This window comes from Dermacentor variabilis, chromosome 3 (genome assembly GCF_050947875.1).
Source record: "Dermacentor variabilis isolate Ectoservices chromosome 3, ASM5094787v1, whole genome shotgun sequence".
Lineage (NCBI taxonomy): Eukaryota > Metazoa > Arthropoda > Arachnida > Ixodida > Ixodidae > Dermacentor > Dermacentor variabilis.
In genome coordinates this window covers 85,282,071-85,298,619 of record NC_134570.1, presented here as the reverse complement: position 1 = coordinate 85,298,619, position 16,549 = coordinate 85,282,071, and the positions used below count along the sequence as shown (strand labels likewise).

At 45.1% G+C, this 16,549-nt stretch overlaps 1 protein-coding gene across 1 annotated transcript in view; it reads right to left on the bottom strand.

Moving 5' to 3' along the window:
* Positions 1-3,450: 3,450 nt before the first annotated feature.
* Positions 3,451-16,549, bottom strand: part of LOC142574028 (uncharacterized) — a 63,764-nt gene continuing 50,665 nt past the window's right edge. The window contains exons 3-5 of the mRNA XM_075683213.1: positions 15,826-15,856; positions 13,238-13,272; positions 3,451-3,757 (exon numbers count right to left, since the gene is read on the bottom strand). Coding sequence (XP_075539328.1) covers positions 3,595-3,757; positions 13,238-13,272; positions 15,826-15,856 — 229 coding nt within the window. The 3' untranslated portion in view covers positions 3,451-3,594. The remainder of the gene's footprint in view (positions 3,758-13,237; positions 13,273-15,825; positions 15,857-16,549) is intronic.

Sequence of the window (16,549 nt, the reverse complement as noted above, 5' to 3'; positions counted from 1 at the left end):
TTCAAGCAAGTAACAGTTGGTGTTCCCCAGGGGGGCATATTGGGCCCCCTTCTTTTCAATATATACGTAAATGACCTGGTTCTTATAGATAGTGAACCTAAATACATATTCTATGCAGATGATACTACGGGGCTTTTTTCTTCGACTAACATTGTAAGGCTGGTTTCAACCACAAACTCTGTTCTTGAAAAAATACAGAGATTGTCACAGGATAATGGCTTAAAATTAACACTGACAAAACAAAAGCTATTTTATTTCAACCAAAACATAAAGGTGTGAACTTAGAGACCGACATTATAATATGTTCTTCAAGAATTGAGCTTGTTCAGGCTGCAAAGCCGCTAGGCGTTCTTTTTTTTGACAGCCATGTGTTATGGACGGATCACATCGACTTCCTTGGAGGCAAACTTGCGCAAGTCACTGGGACGCTCTTCAGTTTAAGACGGCTGCCACGCAAGGTCAAACTTATTTTGTAAACCGCTCTCTGCCTGAGTCACTTACACTACTGCTGTCTCGTGTGGACTACGACGTCTGCTTAAAAAAAACCGGTTATTCTTGCTTCGAAAAAAGGTAATTCGCAGTATCTGTAATGCTCCAGTAGCCGCTCACACTGCACCTTTATTCAAAAAGTAGAAATTACTCACACTGCATTCTCTGTTAGAATTCAGGCTGTTACTGGCCTATCGTAAAGAAGTAAAACAAATCCAGTCAAACATCACGTCGTTAGCGTAATTAATTAGAAACAACAGAATATAGTACACGGTCACCTGAATAATGGTATGTGCCGCATCCTCGCACTATCTATGCTGTTCAAATGTTGCACCATCGCTTACCACGCCTTTTAGACACGCTTTAATGTAATAACATAGATGTCACTTCTTGTCCTATATCGCATTTAATGAGCGTTGCAGTGATTTTTGAACAGGAAATAATTTGTTGTTTGTGAGTGCTTCTGAAATAGACTGTCGTTACACATATGCGTTTGATATTAGCCTCTGTCACGGATCAATCTTGTCTTATTCTTTCCTTTTAATGCTTACTTGCTTAATGATTCTATCACTTCTTTTGTTGCTCTAGTGTACACTGTGGCTTATGTAGTTTTTTATGGTTTATAATATTTAGTTTTTTACATTGCATTCTCGTTTGCTGGCATAATGTCTAAGCCAACCTGTCATTTTTTTGCTTTTGTACTGTTTTTGTCGGTCCTGAATCAGTGCCTGTGCCTTCTGCTGCTGCCCTCACACCATGTTTAAAGCTTGTCAAGTTGCTGCGAGCCACCTTTTCCTTGAATCCCCCATAAATTGTATATTTATGGAAATAACGGTATATTATATTGAATTTTACTGTACTGTAACATGATCAATTGTTAAATAGCCATTACGGAATCCTGCCTGGACCTTTGCATGACAGATGTCTAAGGTGTTCCTGATTCTATTTGCGATTACCTTAGCAAATAGTTTGTAGGCAATGGACAGTAAGCTGATCGGTCCATAAATTTTAAAGTCTTTGGCGTCCCCTTTCTTACGGATTAGGATTATGTTAGCGTTCATCCAAGATTCCGGTACGCTCGAGGTCATGAGGCATTGCGTATGCAGGGTGGCCAGTTTTTCTACAATAATCTGCCCACCATCCTTCAACAAATCTGCTGTTACCTGATCCTCCCAGGCTGCCGTCCCCGTTTGCATAGCTCCCAAGGCATTCTTTACTTGTTCCGGCGTTACTTGTGGGATTTCAAATTCCTCTAGCATATTCTCTCTTCTATTATCGTCATAGGTGCCACTGGTACTGTATAAATCTCTATAGAGCTCCTCAGCCACTTGAATCATCTCATCCATATTAGTAAGGATATTACCAGCTTTGCCTCTTAACGCATACACCTGATTCTTGTACATTCCTCGTTTGTTCTTCACTGCTTTTAGGCTTCCTCCGTTCCTGAGCGTATGTTCAATTCTATCCATATAAAACTTCCTTGTGTCAGCTGTTTTACGCTTCTAGATAAACTTCAAAAGTTCTGCCAGTTCTACTATAGCTGTAGGGCTAGAGGCTTTCATACGTTGACGTTTCTTGACCAGATCTTTCGTCTTCTGCGATAGCTTACTGGTATCCTGTCTAAAGGAGTTACCACTTACTTCTACTGCAGACTCCTTAATGATGGCCATAAGATTGTCGTTCATTGCTTCAACACTGAGGTCCTCTTCCTCAGTTAAAGCCGAACACCTGTTCTGTAGCTTGATCTGGGATTCCTCTTTTTTCGCTCTTACCGCTAACTAATTGATCAGCTTCTTATGTACCAGTTTCTTCCATTCCCTCCTCAGGTATAGGCTAATTCGAGTTCTTACCATCCTATGGTCACTGCAGCGTACCTTGCAGAGCACGTCCACATCTTGTATAATGCCAGGGATAGCGCAGAGTATAAAGTCTATTTTATTTCTAGTCTCGCCATTCGGGATCCTCCACATCTACTTTCGGCTATCCAGCTTGCGGAGGAAGGTATTCATTATCCTCATAATATTCTGTTCTACAAAGTCTACTAATAACTCTCCCCTGCTATTCCTAGAACCTATGCCATATTTCCCCACTGACTTGTCTCCAGCCTGCTTCTTGCCTGCCTTGGTATTGAAGTCGCGTATCACTATAGTGTATTTTGTTTTGACTTTACCCATCGCCGACTCCACGCCTTCATAGAAGCTTTCGACTTCCTGGTCATCATGACTGGATGTAGGGGCGTAGATTTGTACGACCTTCAATTTGTACCTCTCATTAAGTTTCTCAACAAGACCCGCCACCCTCTCGCTAATGCTATAGAATTTCTGTATTTTACCAGCTGTAGTCTTATTAATCATGAATCCCACTCCTAGTTCTCATTTCTCCGCTAAGCCCCGGTAGCACAGAACGTGGCCGCTTTTTAGCACTGTATATGCTTCTTTGTCCTCCTAATTTCACTGAGCCCTAATATATCTCATTTACTGCCCTCTAATTCCTCCAATAGCGCTGCTAGACGCGCCTCACTAGATAACGTTCTAGCTTTAAATGTTGCCAGGTACAGATTCCAATGGCAGCCTGTCCATCATTAAAAACAGCCATGCGTTATTTGTGCGAGTGTTCAGTCCATCAACAGAGGGCTAATAAAGTACTGCGACATTGGAAATCTCGATGAGTTTAACAATAGACAAGATTGGATCATGCTGTTTGCGAGGTGTTTCGTTTACTTATAGTGCTCTCGTTTTATGTAGTCGTAACTTCAGCGGTAGACAGCAAAATAATTTATCGGAAAACATATCTTTGTTGGTATTGAATGTAAGAAACCTTATCTTGCGGGCAATATGGGTAATTACAAGACGACTTGTTCAGCGTATGAAACAGGACAAAGAACAGTGCTGATTCCTTTCCCGCCTCCTTCCTCCTCCCCCAGAAACTTCCACAAGAAAAGCAGGGCACAAGGAAGCTGCATCAAAATCTTTACTACCCTTAAAATAATGACTTTTTACCACACAAACTGTTTTATTCCTCTCATTGAGTGGAGCGAATAAAGTTTTGTGGAGTTTTTATTGGCGCGTAGCCTGTTGCAAAAATAAAAAAAAACTTGAGTCAAGTTTAAGACACTGCTCGAAACGTCAACACATTGCTTTCCAGCCGCTTAAAACTATGGCCTAGGGATGCATGTTCCCGGTCCAGAATCGAGGCGCCACGCCGGATTTGGACCGCTACACTGGCATCCAGCGGAACAATTTGACCGTTTACCTGGAGGTTTGTAACACTGAAAGAGACAAAGACATCATAAATTGTAAGGAACACTTGCCAATAACAAATCATGAATGGATAATGCTGAGCAATAGTCATTTCGCGACTGCCACCCTTTTTAATTGTGGTGAGACCCATCCCATCTTGTGGGAAACATACAAAATGTATTACCGGCCGAACAGCCGATGTGATTTTCTTACCTGCACAACGTTCTTTTCGGCTTCGCATATCTCACTGCTTAAACATATAGGTGTTTTTTTAGAGTTATGAGAATTTATAAAAAAATGATTGTAGCTAGTGTAAGTGTTGTTCTCGTTGAGCTATAACATTCTAGGAGATGGATGTTATTCGCACGGGAACCTAAATGCATAGTTGATTAGTTGCCAAAAATTGGCAATTATACACTCAAGTAAGTTACTTATTTAGGGCGGGATTGTAATTTACGAATGGTATCCTGTTATATTTCAAGGCACATAAATTTGAAGAGAATTATCGGTAGCAAAGCAGCTTGAGCATTGGTTTCCTAAGCGTGCGGTGCAATAAAGTGGTCTTTATTAATTTTCGTTTTTCAATGCAGAAGAGACTGAATTCTTAAAAATTGATTTGAACTGTTGGTTCAGAGGTATCGCTATTTATTCAGTTATTCTTTCAGTTATTTTTCTGCATGAAATGTCCGCTTCTTCGAATTCCGTATATTTGTTCCCGCAATGAGCGACGAATGATTGGTTGAAACTCCATTAGCTAATAAATAAATAGCCTTGGCCTTTCATCATTACACAACCTAGCGACAAATAAACCAGCATATGTTTCTGAGGTTTGTGAATTTTTCGGAAGTACCTGTATGTGTGAGGAGGCGTTGTTTTTTAGCTGGACAAGAGCCGTCGTCTGTCTTTCCTAAAGAACTTGGGATTGCAAGACGCCAAACATAGACTGACCTCCTCCAATCAAAACCTCGCAACTTTTCTCACAAAAGTATGTCCATATCCCAACCCGGCTTTATTCCACAAAATTTATCCCGACACCTATGCCACTAGTTCTTGCAGGCACTGCAATGACATCGCTAGCCTAGACCATATGCTCTGGCGTTGCCCCTCGTTACGAGGCACGGAACAAATCAATGTGGTCAAGTGGCTCTCCGCTATCAAGAGCCCCGATGCCGGGGCGCAACTATGGGCTGTCCAGAGGGACCACGATGCGGCGGTCGGGCAAGGCCTGACTGTCCCAACGTGGGAGCGGCCCGCAGCGCGCTGAGTCGCGTACCTCAGGACCTCATTAAAGTTTTGCATCCATCCATCCATCCTTGAAGTTCTGGAAAAATTGGCATTGGCTTTCGCTATTTTTGAGCTGTCCAGCCATGCTTAGGTTTTAAGAATACAGCACAGCGTGTTGTATGAGTTAGGATGGCAGAAATTCGACGCTGATTACCTCTTGAATGCAATGAAAGGCTTCTCTACAGTAGTAGCATATGGGCCTAAATTAAGTACTGGGTCAAATGTTGGTTTTGCGAAGTTTTGTGCAGGTTTCCTGTGGTGTTGTTGTTCGGCTATTGATGCGACAATTGTAGAGGACGCTTAGCATGGTCTCGCGTTACGCTGCTCCCGCAAATTTTATTATCTATCTGCGGACCTCCCCAGCTATAAAGCGTTCATAGAGGTAGCCGACGAACGGTGGGGCTCTCCCTTGAAGAGATAACTACACGTTTGTTTGTTTCTCGGTGGCATTCTACTCTTGGATCTTCGCTACGTGCTCAAACTGCTCGAGCCAATATTCAGCATCCTCGTTGGCATCACCATGCAAGACAACTTCGAACCGACGTTTCAAAGTTTCACCTGTTTTTGTCACTAGTTTTGATTGTTCTAAGTGCAGCCGGCCACTGCAATACTTTTCGTAAGAGACCAGCCTTACGGTTAAGGCCAGAAATTGGTGGCTGGCACGCTGTACAAGAGTTTCCAAGTGCGCACCCCTTCCTAGGCCAGATACTGTGCTGCTCCACGGAGTCCCAAACAACGGCACAAAACTTTTGCGATTGTAATGAAAGAGGAAGTGGGAACTTCAAGAAATACTTCAAGAAATACTCACGGCTAATATGATGTCAAAGTGGGCTTCAAAATACACTTGTAGAAAACTACCTGCGCTTTCTTCATGTCAAGAAATAAATTACTCATCGAAATAATTCATAGTTGAAGGCACTCAAATCATCTAGGGCACCCACCGTGGTTGCTCCGTCGCTATGTAACCAGGCTGTTGAGCACGATTTCGCGGGGTCAAATCGCGGCCACGGCCGCCGCATTTTGATGGGGGCGAAATGCGAAAACACCCGTGTAGTTAGATTTAGGTGCACGTTAAAGAACCCCAGTTGGTCGAAATTCCCGGAGTCCTCCACTACGGCGTGCCTCATAAAGAGAAAGGGGTTTTGGCACGTAAAACTCCTTAATTTAATTTTTTCATCTAGGGCAATTTAATCGCCCTCCAAGAGCAACACAGTGTGGCACTGCATACGTAATCATTCTCCATGGCTGACATCAGTACGCAAACAGCATGCGAGTGCTGGCCTTGCAGTTTGTTGTGTTGTCGTTAGAATGAACTTTGCACTTCCTGTATGGACCGTCATAGCATTACGCGATAGAGAAACTACTGGCCGGCGCGCCGCCATGATCAGTCACATCGTGGCTAGTGCTAGAAGAGAGGACAAGGAACGCGCGAACGGAGGCGCCACTCGTCACTAGACGCTGCTAGTCAGTACTGAGGTCTGCTGGGTAGAGCTGGTGGGCTGCGTCGTCTTCCGCTCTGGCCCCCGATTGTGATTGGCTGGCTGGGCTATAGTATGGATCATAGGCGCGAAGGAGGTCGCTTCATCCGTTGTACAGTAGCAAGCGGCTCCAACCCCACTAGCTTCATGATATGCATGATGCGAGCTGCATTACCATTTGGTGACGAGAACACTCATCTTTCTCCGGCATGAATTTTGGCGCCATCGTGTCGAACGGCGCGACAGCTTCAAGCGCAGGCGACAACACTTTGCTGCGAGTCCTACCGCCATCGTAGGCAGATGAATACCGCCAGCGCGTGGAACTTCAGCAAGACAATGGGACTTACAGCGGCTTGAGAAGCAGCTGGGTCCCGCGGTGGCTCATTACGAAGACTCACATCGTCAACTACGAGTATGGTTGAGCACCTGCGCAAGGTTTGGTCAGAGTTTCTGCGAGGTTGAGGTTTGAGCAATGCCGGCAGCTCAAAGCTATTCAGTGGACACCAGCGGCAGCGATGTCACAGTGATGTCACAACGAACGAGTGATGATGCTGAGACAGTGCATGGAGGACAACGAACTGTATCCCCACAACATGTTTGGAATTGGCAAGAATCAGATGTATACTTTAAGAGACAAAGCCGGCAATATCATTACTAATATGGATGAGATAGTTCAAGTGGCTGAGGATTTCTATAGAGATTTGTACAGTACCAGTACCTCGACGATAATGGAAGAGAAATTAGTCCAGAGGAATTCAAAATCCCAAAGGTAACGCCGGAAGAACTAAAGAAAGCCTTGGGAGATATGCAAAGGGGGAAGGCAGCTGGCGAGGATCATGTAACAACAGATTTGTTGAAGGATGGTGGACAGATTGTTCTAGAGAAACTGGCCACCCTGCATACGCAGTGCCTCATGACCTCGAGCGTACCGGAATCTTGGAAGAACGCTAACATAATCCTAATCCATAAGAAAGGGGACGCCAAAGACTTGAAAAATTATGGACCGATCAGTTCACTGTCCGTTGCCTACAAACTATTTATTAAGGTAATCGCAAATAGAATCAGGAACACCTTAGACTTCTGTCAAGCAAAGGACCAGGCAGGATTCCGTAAAGGCTACTCAACAATAGATCATATTCACACTATCAATCAGGTGATAGAGAAATGTGCGGAATATAACCAACCCTTATATATCGCTTTCATTGATTACGAGAAAGCGTTTGATTCTGTCGAAACCTCAGCAGTCATAGAGGCATTACGGAATCAGGGTGTAGACGAGTCGAATTTAAAAATATTGCAAGATATCTATAGCGGCTCCACAGCCACCGTAGTCCTCCATAAAGCAAGCAACAAAATCCCAATAAAGAAAGGCGTCAGGCAGGGAGATACGATATCTCCAATGCTACTCACAGCGTGTTTACAGGAGGTATTCAGAGACCTGGATTGGGAAGAATTGGGGATAAAAGTTAATAGAGAATACCTCAGTAACTTGCGATTCGCTGATGATATTCCCTTGCTTAGTAACTCAGGGGACCAATTGCAATGCATGCTCGCTGACCTGGAGAGGCAAAGCAGAAGAGTGGGTCTAAAAATTAATCTGCAGAAAACTAAAGTAATGCTTAACAGTCTCGGAAGAGAACATCAATTTACAATAGGCAGCGAGGTACTGGAAGTCGTAAGGGAATACATCTACTTAGGGCAGGTAGTGACGGCGGATCCGGATCATGAGACGGAAATAATCAGAAGTATAAGAATGGGCTGGGGTGCGTTTGGCAGGCATTCTCAGATCATGAACAGCAGGTTGCCATTATCCCTCAAGAAAAAAGTATATAATACCTGTGTCTTACCAGTACTCACCTACGAGACAGAAACCTGGAGGCTTACGAAAAGGGTTCTACTCAAATTGAGGACGACGCAACGAGCCATGGAAAGAGGAATGATAGGTGTAACGTTAAGGGATAAGAAAAGAGCAGATTGGGTGAGGGAACAAATGCGAGTTAATGACATCTTAGTTGAAATCAAGAAAAACAAATGGGCATGGGCAGGACATGTAATGAGGAGGGAAGATAACCGATGGTCATTAAGGGTTACGGACTGGATCCCAAGGGAAGGGAAGCGTAGCAGGGGGTGGCAGAATGTTAGGTGGGCGGATGAGATTAGGAAGTTTGCAGGCATGGAATGGCCACGATTAGTACATGACCGGGGTTGTTGGAGAAGTGTGGGAGAGGCCTTTGCCCTGCAGTGGGCGTAACCAGGCTGATGATGATGATGATGATGATGATGATGAACATGTTTGGCTTCAGAGCAAAATTATCGACCCAAGACCTACTGTTTCAAATCAAAGAAGTACTCGGGAACGTCCCCAGGATCGGGGAGAATGTAATAATGGCACTGGATATCAAGGGGGCTTTTGACAATGTAAGCCACGAGGCTATCCTCACGGGCATGAACGACCTGGACTGCGGCAGGAGAGTCTACGGCTACGTGAAAGCCTTCCTTTCAAACAGAACGGCGACGATTGGCCTCGGAGACCTCCGATCAGAGAAGTTCCTTACTACAAACAAAGGGACGCCTCAAGGGTCGATCATCTCCCCCTCGCTGTTTAACATAGCTATGATTGGCTTGGCAAAACCGTTAAACGAAATCGACGGCATCAACCATGTCATGTATGCCAACGACGTCACCATCTGGCTTAACACAGGCTCGCTCAGAGAGAAAGAAGTGAAGTTACAAGAGGCAGCCACCTGCGTAGAGGACTACGTCAAAGCAAGAGGGCTAGCCTGCTCCACTGAGAAGTCCGAGCTCCTGAGAGTTTCGAGAGGAAAGCAAAACCGCACAGTCCCCACCAGCGACGAGTTAAAGCTCAACGTCTGCCTCGAGGGGAAGCTGATACCGGAAAAGACACTCATCAGAATCCTTGGGATGTGGATACAGTCAAACCAACGCTACACGCACACCCTCGCCCTACTCAAGGCATCCACCCTACAAGTAGCCCGCATGATAACGCGCATCTCTCACAGACGCCACGGCAAGCGAGAGGAGGACACACTCAAGCTGGTCAGAAGCCTGGTTGTCAGCCGAGTGGCATGCAGCCTCCCACACTATAATCCCGTCAAGAGTGAGATACAACAGGCGGACGCGATTCTACGCAAAGCCTTCAAAACCGCACTCCATCTTCCCCACAACACCTCAACCGAAAAGCTCCTAGCCTTAGGACTACACAACACCTTCGAAAAATCGAAAGAAGCGCAACTAGTCTCCCAACAGCGCAGACTACAGCAGACCCCATCTGGCAGGGAGCTCCTTAGGAAACTAGGCTGCGCCGATCAACTTCAAGAGAGACAGATGACCGAAACAATTCCGGACGAGTATCGCAACACACGAAATATAGCACCAATACCCCGGAACATGGATCCCAACCTACACAAAGCACGCAGAGAAGCGAGGGCTGAATACCTACAAAAGACACTAGCACCCCAAGAAACGACGGTATATGTGGACACAGCCACATACGCCAGAGCAGCGGTGCAGAGCAACCGCAACGCGGTAGCAACGGTGATTGATTCGAACCTACGCGAGATCGCCAGCTCATCACTACAAGGCTGTACGATAGTCGAGGCTGAAGAAGCGGCCGTCGCTCTAGCGGCAGCGGAGGGATATCGGTTTAAACGGTCTTTAACAATCCTTACAGACTCACAAACGGCGTGCCGCAATTACCTACGCGACAGAATAGGGCACGGAGTGCTCCACATACTCCGCTCTGGAGACCACATAACAGAACGACAAACAAAAGAAGAACCAATTAGGCATACGATAGTATGGATGCTGGGACACACGGGAGTGCTAGGGAACCAAGAAGCGGACAGGATAGCTCGAGGGTACACTTATTACCGAGCATCCAACGTAGGCGACCTCGAGGAGACCGAACCTGTACCCCAAGACTATTCGGTGATACTAAATTACAAGGGCTGCAGAAAGCGGTACCCACCACCGCACAACTCCCTCAGCAGAGAGGACTCTGTCGCGTGGAGGCCGCCACAAACGGGCTCGTACCCGAACCTAAACGTACTCAGCAAAATTTATCCCACACAATACAATGACAAATGCCCCTGGTGCCACGAAACACCCACGCTGTATCACATAACGTGGGCATGCCAGAAGATAGACGTGGTACCCGTTATACCAAACCCGAGTGCGGAGCAATGGGAGGGAGTGCTCTCCAGCTATCGCCAGGTCGACCAAGAAGGTCTGATTCGGCGAGCACAACTGGCAGCAGCATCCAGCGGAGCCCTGGACTAAGGTCAACCGACCGTTGTGCTAGAAGATGGACGAAGCCATCTGAAGACCGCAGAAGACCAGCGAACCTAGAGCTGATAAAGTTTTTCACTCAGTCACTCACACTCGGGAAGGGTGCAGCAGAAGGAAATCGGAAAGAGAGGGAGGGGGGAGTCGGAATGCTCATCCATCAGGGACCCAAATGGAAAAGAGCAAATTCAAAATGTCAAGAGTATCTTTGGTTATCAGGTGCAATGAGTGTGAAAATTACTTGGCTGGGCGTTAAGTATTTGTGGACCGGAAAAAATTACACAGAGAAGAATAAACGGTTAGTGGAATGCATAAGTGCTGGTATTAAGGGTTTCGGGACTGATGCCAAAATTACCCTATTAGGTGAAAGGAATGCCCGCATACAGCATTTAGATGGCTATATCAACAACAACGAGAAGTCAATGCTAGACCTTTGTGAGTAACACAACCTAGTTATCGTGAATACAAGGCCTAATTGTGAAGGGCAGATCACGTGGGAAGTGAGAAACCAGCAATCCACTATTGATAACTGTCTGATAACAAAAGGAATTCAGGATAAGTTGAGAGAAATGGTCATTGATGAGGAAGGGTATAGCTGCATAGGGAGGGACCATAAACACATCATTTTGAAAATGGGATATGTAGTTAGGAAAGAGAGCAAGGAATTCAAACTGACCTGTGCAAATTTGAATGCTGAACAAGTAACAAATGTAGACACTAGATTCGAGGAAGAAGTTGGCAAATGGCCAAGAGTGGGAATATAGTGAGCTTCTAAGTGTAATAATGACAGAAATACCGAAAGTGTAATAACTTGTTCGTTGGAAAGGAAAAAAAGAAACCGAAATTCTGGTGGAACAGGGAGATATGAGAAGTGATCGCCGAACGACAGAATGCATTCCGAGAGCACAGGCAGGCAAAGAAGGCACAGCTGCCGCCGGATGAAGTAGCCAGTAAATGGGAAATATACCAGAAGAAAAAGTCAATGGTTCATATACTAAGAAAAACGGTGAAAGTGAACGTTGGTTGTCAGAAATACCGTAGAAAAAGAAGTGCGCACCTAGAATATTTTGGAACCACATTAGATTATTAGACAAGCAGTCAGCAACAATATAAGATACGCTAGACGAAGATGGAAACAAAGTGGAAGGGGAAGCGCCAATAAATTACATCCAAAAAACACAGCTGAATCTTTCCAAGGCAATGACGAGGTTGTATTTGAAGAAAAAAAAGAGCATGAACGAGACTCGGCTGCGAAAGGAGCTGGTGCTGACAAATTTCAATTGGAAGAAAGCCGAGGAGAAAATTGCTCAGCGCACAGCCACAGGGGTAGACGACAAACCAAGAAAAGTAAGGAAGGTATGATGAAAGCCATGCAAAAAACTTTAAAAGATAGACGAATACCACACAGTTGACGACAAATTAGAATGAATTTAATTTATAAAGGTAAGGCGGAGAAAGATAGAATTCACTCGTATCGACCGTTGACAATTACATCGGTAATATACAGGTTGAGCAATGCCAAAATAGGAGCCTATGCCAAAATAGACCGCCACATTTTGTGGGATATTCAGGAAGGGAAAGGCTTTTTTGCTGAATGGGAAGGGATGAGGAGCGAGGAGAATGTTCGTATCAACAAGGGAGTGAGGGAGGTGTGCCCTTTATCCCCATTGCTGTTTATGATGTTCATGAGGAAGACAGAGAGGACGCTAGAAGGAAGAAATATCGGGTTTAATCTCTGATACAAACAGGCGGGTACAGTAGAAGAGCAGCAGCTTCCAGGTTTATTTTATGTGGACGATATTGTGTTACTAGCCAACAAGCAAAGTGATTTGCAACGTCTGGCTAATAGCTGTGGACAGGAAGGCAACAATTTAGGTTTGACATTTAGCGTTAGAAAATCAGATGTTGTGGTAATCAACGGAACACTAAACAGAGAGTGGCAATACAGGGCCAGGAAATACCTCGGGTAAGATAACATAAATAACTTGGTATATGGATAAACGAAGGCAATAGAAATATAGAAACACAGGAAAGAACAATAATAGTGGAGGGGAAGAGAAATGTAGCGATAATGAAACACAGAGCGCCATGGGGATACAATATGTACGAGCTGCTCCGGGGCATTTGGAATGGTGTAAGGGTTCCAGGACTTACTTTTGGAAATGCAGTTGTCTGCTTTAAATCAGGGGTAAACTCAGGACTCGATGGGAGCCAAATGTCAGTGAGACGCCTCGCATTGAGCGCTCATGGGAAGACTACAAACGAAGCTGTGCAGGGTGATATGGGCTGGATTATTTTTGAAATGAGGGACGCTCTCAGTAATATTGATTATGAAGAACGACTGGGAAATGTGGAAGAAAGTAAATGCGCTGGGAGAGTATTGAGCTATCTGTAGATGAAAAACATTGATTCGCAGTGGAGGCAAAGAACTAGGAAGCTTACCAGCAACTATGCGGCCTGTGGGGTGGGCAACACAGCTGCAAAGAACGTCGAGAGGAAAGTCAGAGAGGCTGCAATGATCTTATCGGTGGGGGTAATGAAAACGAAACCTGCCATAAGTAACTACTTAAGAGGAAAAAACGAAATCAGGAGAGAAACAATTGATGATAACTGAAAGGGAAGCTCATTACTTTTCGAAGCGAGATCGGGACGCCTTAGAACACACACCTATGAAGCGAGATATAAGAAGGAAGAAGAAGCTAGGGTAACGATGGAGCATGTTTTATTAGAATGTGAAGATGTCTTTCCTGCGGCCAATTTAGGCACCACTGGCCTCCTTGAAGCCCTTGAGTTTGGCGAGAGCAGCGGAAAAATGAACATGTCCACAATATATATTAGTAAGAGGCGATTGGAAGATAGGTGGAAGTAGGGAAAGGACAAAATTCGGAGACGTACAAAAGCAAAGTTCGCAATAGGGGCTCAGAAAATTTGGTTACGGGTGTTCGTAGGTGTTTTTTTATTTTATAACCTAGGTATGCCATTAGGCAGTATAATAGCAAGAGCTTAGTGGCGTAACCCACAGCCCTGTTCCAAAGGGGACGCTCATAACATCCATCCTTCCATCCATCCGTATAAAGTAGAAGGGCGATAAAACCGTCGCCATTCGCGACATGTTGTATGTGTGAGGGATATTATGCGAGGGAAGCCTATGATCGCGGCTCAATCGTCGCGCGAAAGTCCTTGGGAGTTAAGGAAGGGAAGAAGGTAGGGGCTGCATTCTGCTTAGGCAGCAACTTTGCACATTTCTTGACCGTGCGCAAGGGGAATCGATGATCGCAGCTCAATCTTGGCGCCAAATATAGAGGAAAGCGGTGATGCAGCGCGGAAGGGAGGGGGGCGACTTCGACTCCGCTAACAAGTGCATCCTTTGTATACGGCCGCGCACGGCCACGTGCACCGTGTTTGAAAGGGATTTGGAAATGGTTCATATCTTTTAGTGTGCTGTGTTCACGCCACTCTTTCGTTGAAGCGATAGACCGCTCAATGGTCACTTCCCTCGCTACTGCTGCCGCGCTTGCACACAGCTGTGTTTTGGCAGCGAGTGTCCAGGCTCATCAAATGTGTTGTGTTCATGTTTGCTTTTACACGTTGGCATCATGCTTATAAATTTAGTTAGCGAATGTTTCCAAGTTTATACGGCCGACAATATTACTATCCTTAATTTGTATAGCCATCTACTAATTTGCTATCGTAATGGGTGCTTAGCCTTTTAGGCGAAACTGCTACTTTTTCTTGCAAATTTACACTGGCGTTATACCATGGCCGCATCACTCCAAGATGGCTTTACAAGATGCTGCTCCAGGGATGATTTGACATATCGTTTACTGCGCACATGACGTGTGAGTTCGGTTTCTTCGCGGCGGCTTGGAAGTGCGTCGGTGGTTGCACGGTGCAGCTACCTGTTGCGTGCTCATGGCACAACGAATTTGGCGAAAGAGACCCCGTGTGTATTCCGGAAAGGTTTAGGACTATCAGTTTCCTGCACGCCCTCGGCAAATCTGAGGTTCTCCTACTCGGTCTGCGACATCTTCGCCGGATGCAAGCAGTGGGAATCCGTCACGCACAGGACCTTTGATCGCCCGAAGACCTTGTCAACCCCTGACATTGCCTGCATCGTAGCGTGCACGTTCAGGGCGCCAGTACAGTTGTTACCCGCTGCCATGGGTGCCGTACATTTGCTGAAACCACCGCGGGGCAGGTATATCTCCTTTCTAGAACGAAAGGCTGTATGCTAACTCCCATCATCATTCGCAATATCGCAGCTAGTGGTGGAGTAGAGGAGGACACGAAATGCGCAAGTGGTGGCGTGAGCCGTGGCTCGCCGCTCTTGTCAAGTGCTGAGGCATGCGCGCAAGGTGACAGAACCGCGCCGTCCCTTACATTTCCAAAACATGAGAGAACGAGTGACATGCAGACGATCTAGGACTAAACTTTTCGACAATCTGTGCCATTGTCAAGGGTAACCTGAGTGAACCGTTTTTTTCTAACAATCGAAAAAAAGAGCAGTTTCGTCATTATATTGAGATGAAATGCGAGCACTGCTTCGTTTTGAATTATTGGATATTATAGGTACACATATTTAATAAGGCGTTACGGCATCAATGGAGTGCGGATGGAGATTGGAGATGGAGTGCAATGGAGTGCATCAATGGAGATTGTACCGGTGGAGTCTGACATAGTGTCCTGCATTTATCTCAAACTAGTAGCCTACAAAACCTCTGTTCTTGGACGTTTTAGAGACTCAACATACGTCTTTAGCTTGACATTAACACAGCTTAAAATGCATAAGCATAAAAATGTAACGGTCATACCTGATCTTCATCACTATCTTTCACATGCCAGAAACAGCATGCGGAGATATTAAGGAGGAGCTACAAGTTCGCTTTCATTCCTTTGCGAACCTAACAATCTCAAGCGAACATCTCATACAACCAGAAATCAAGGCTTTTCAATTCAACAAAATTTCGGCAGCATTTTACTTTATAAGAAAAAAAAGGTGCGCCACACAGAAGGATATAGAAATATCTTACCGGTTCTCCACACTTAGGAATCTCCTTTTTGCTGAAAAAAAAAAAATAATGTCTCACTGGTTTTGAATGGTCTGGGATAGTAAGCTCACCGAAAATCGCCTATATAAATGTCAAAGTGAATTTCGCATATACTTCGCAAGGCCAAGGAAATGAAAAAAGGAAAGAAGGTATGGTCATCCATTCAAAATGCTGCAATATCAGCGAAGCTAAGCTTTAATAAACCGACAAGAAAATTGCTGTAGAACTACAGGCTACGTGTACAATAAAATTGTTCATCCTACCTCTCGATAACCTATGGTTATACTCTTCAATGGTGTAATTACACCTACATAGGTTCTCTCGGTTTAGTTGTAGCGTAAATGCAAAGTTTTGTGGCAGCAGCATATTATACAAGATCAGGTTACGAATTGTGAGAAAACTTTGTTACAAAGACTAGAACAAGTTGTCTGGAAGTAGAACGCAAACTGTAGAAGACTACGAGGCGATGTGGCAAGGGAAGTATACAACATTAGTCGATATTGTCACGGTCAGCGACTGATTGGTCGGTGTCTGGCCGATGACAACGATGATGTGGCTATCTGGCGTGCACGCGCTATCACTGCCACTATATTTTTACGTTTATAGTGAATGTGCGCTTTCACTCCGCAACGTGGCCTGGCATCTTCGTAGAGGAGCAAATGTGTTAATATCGACAAGAACTCCATGAAGCGCTGCAACAATCATT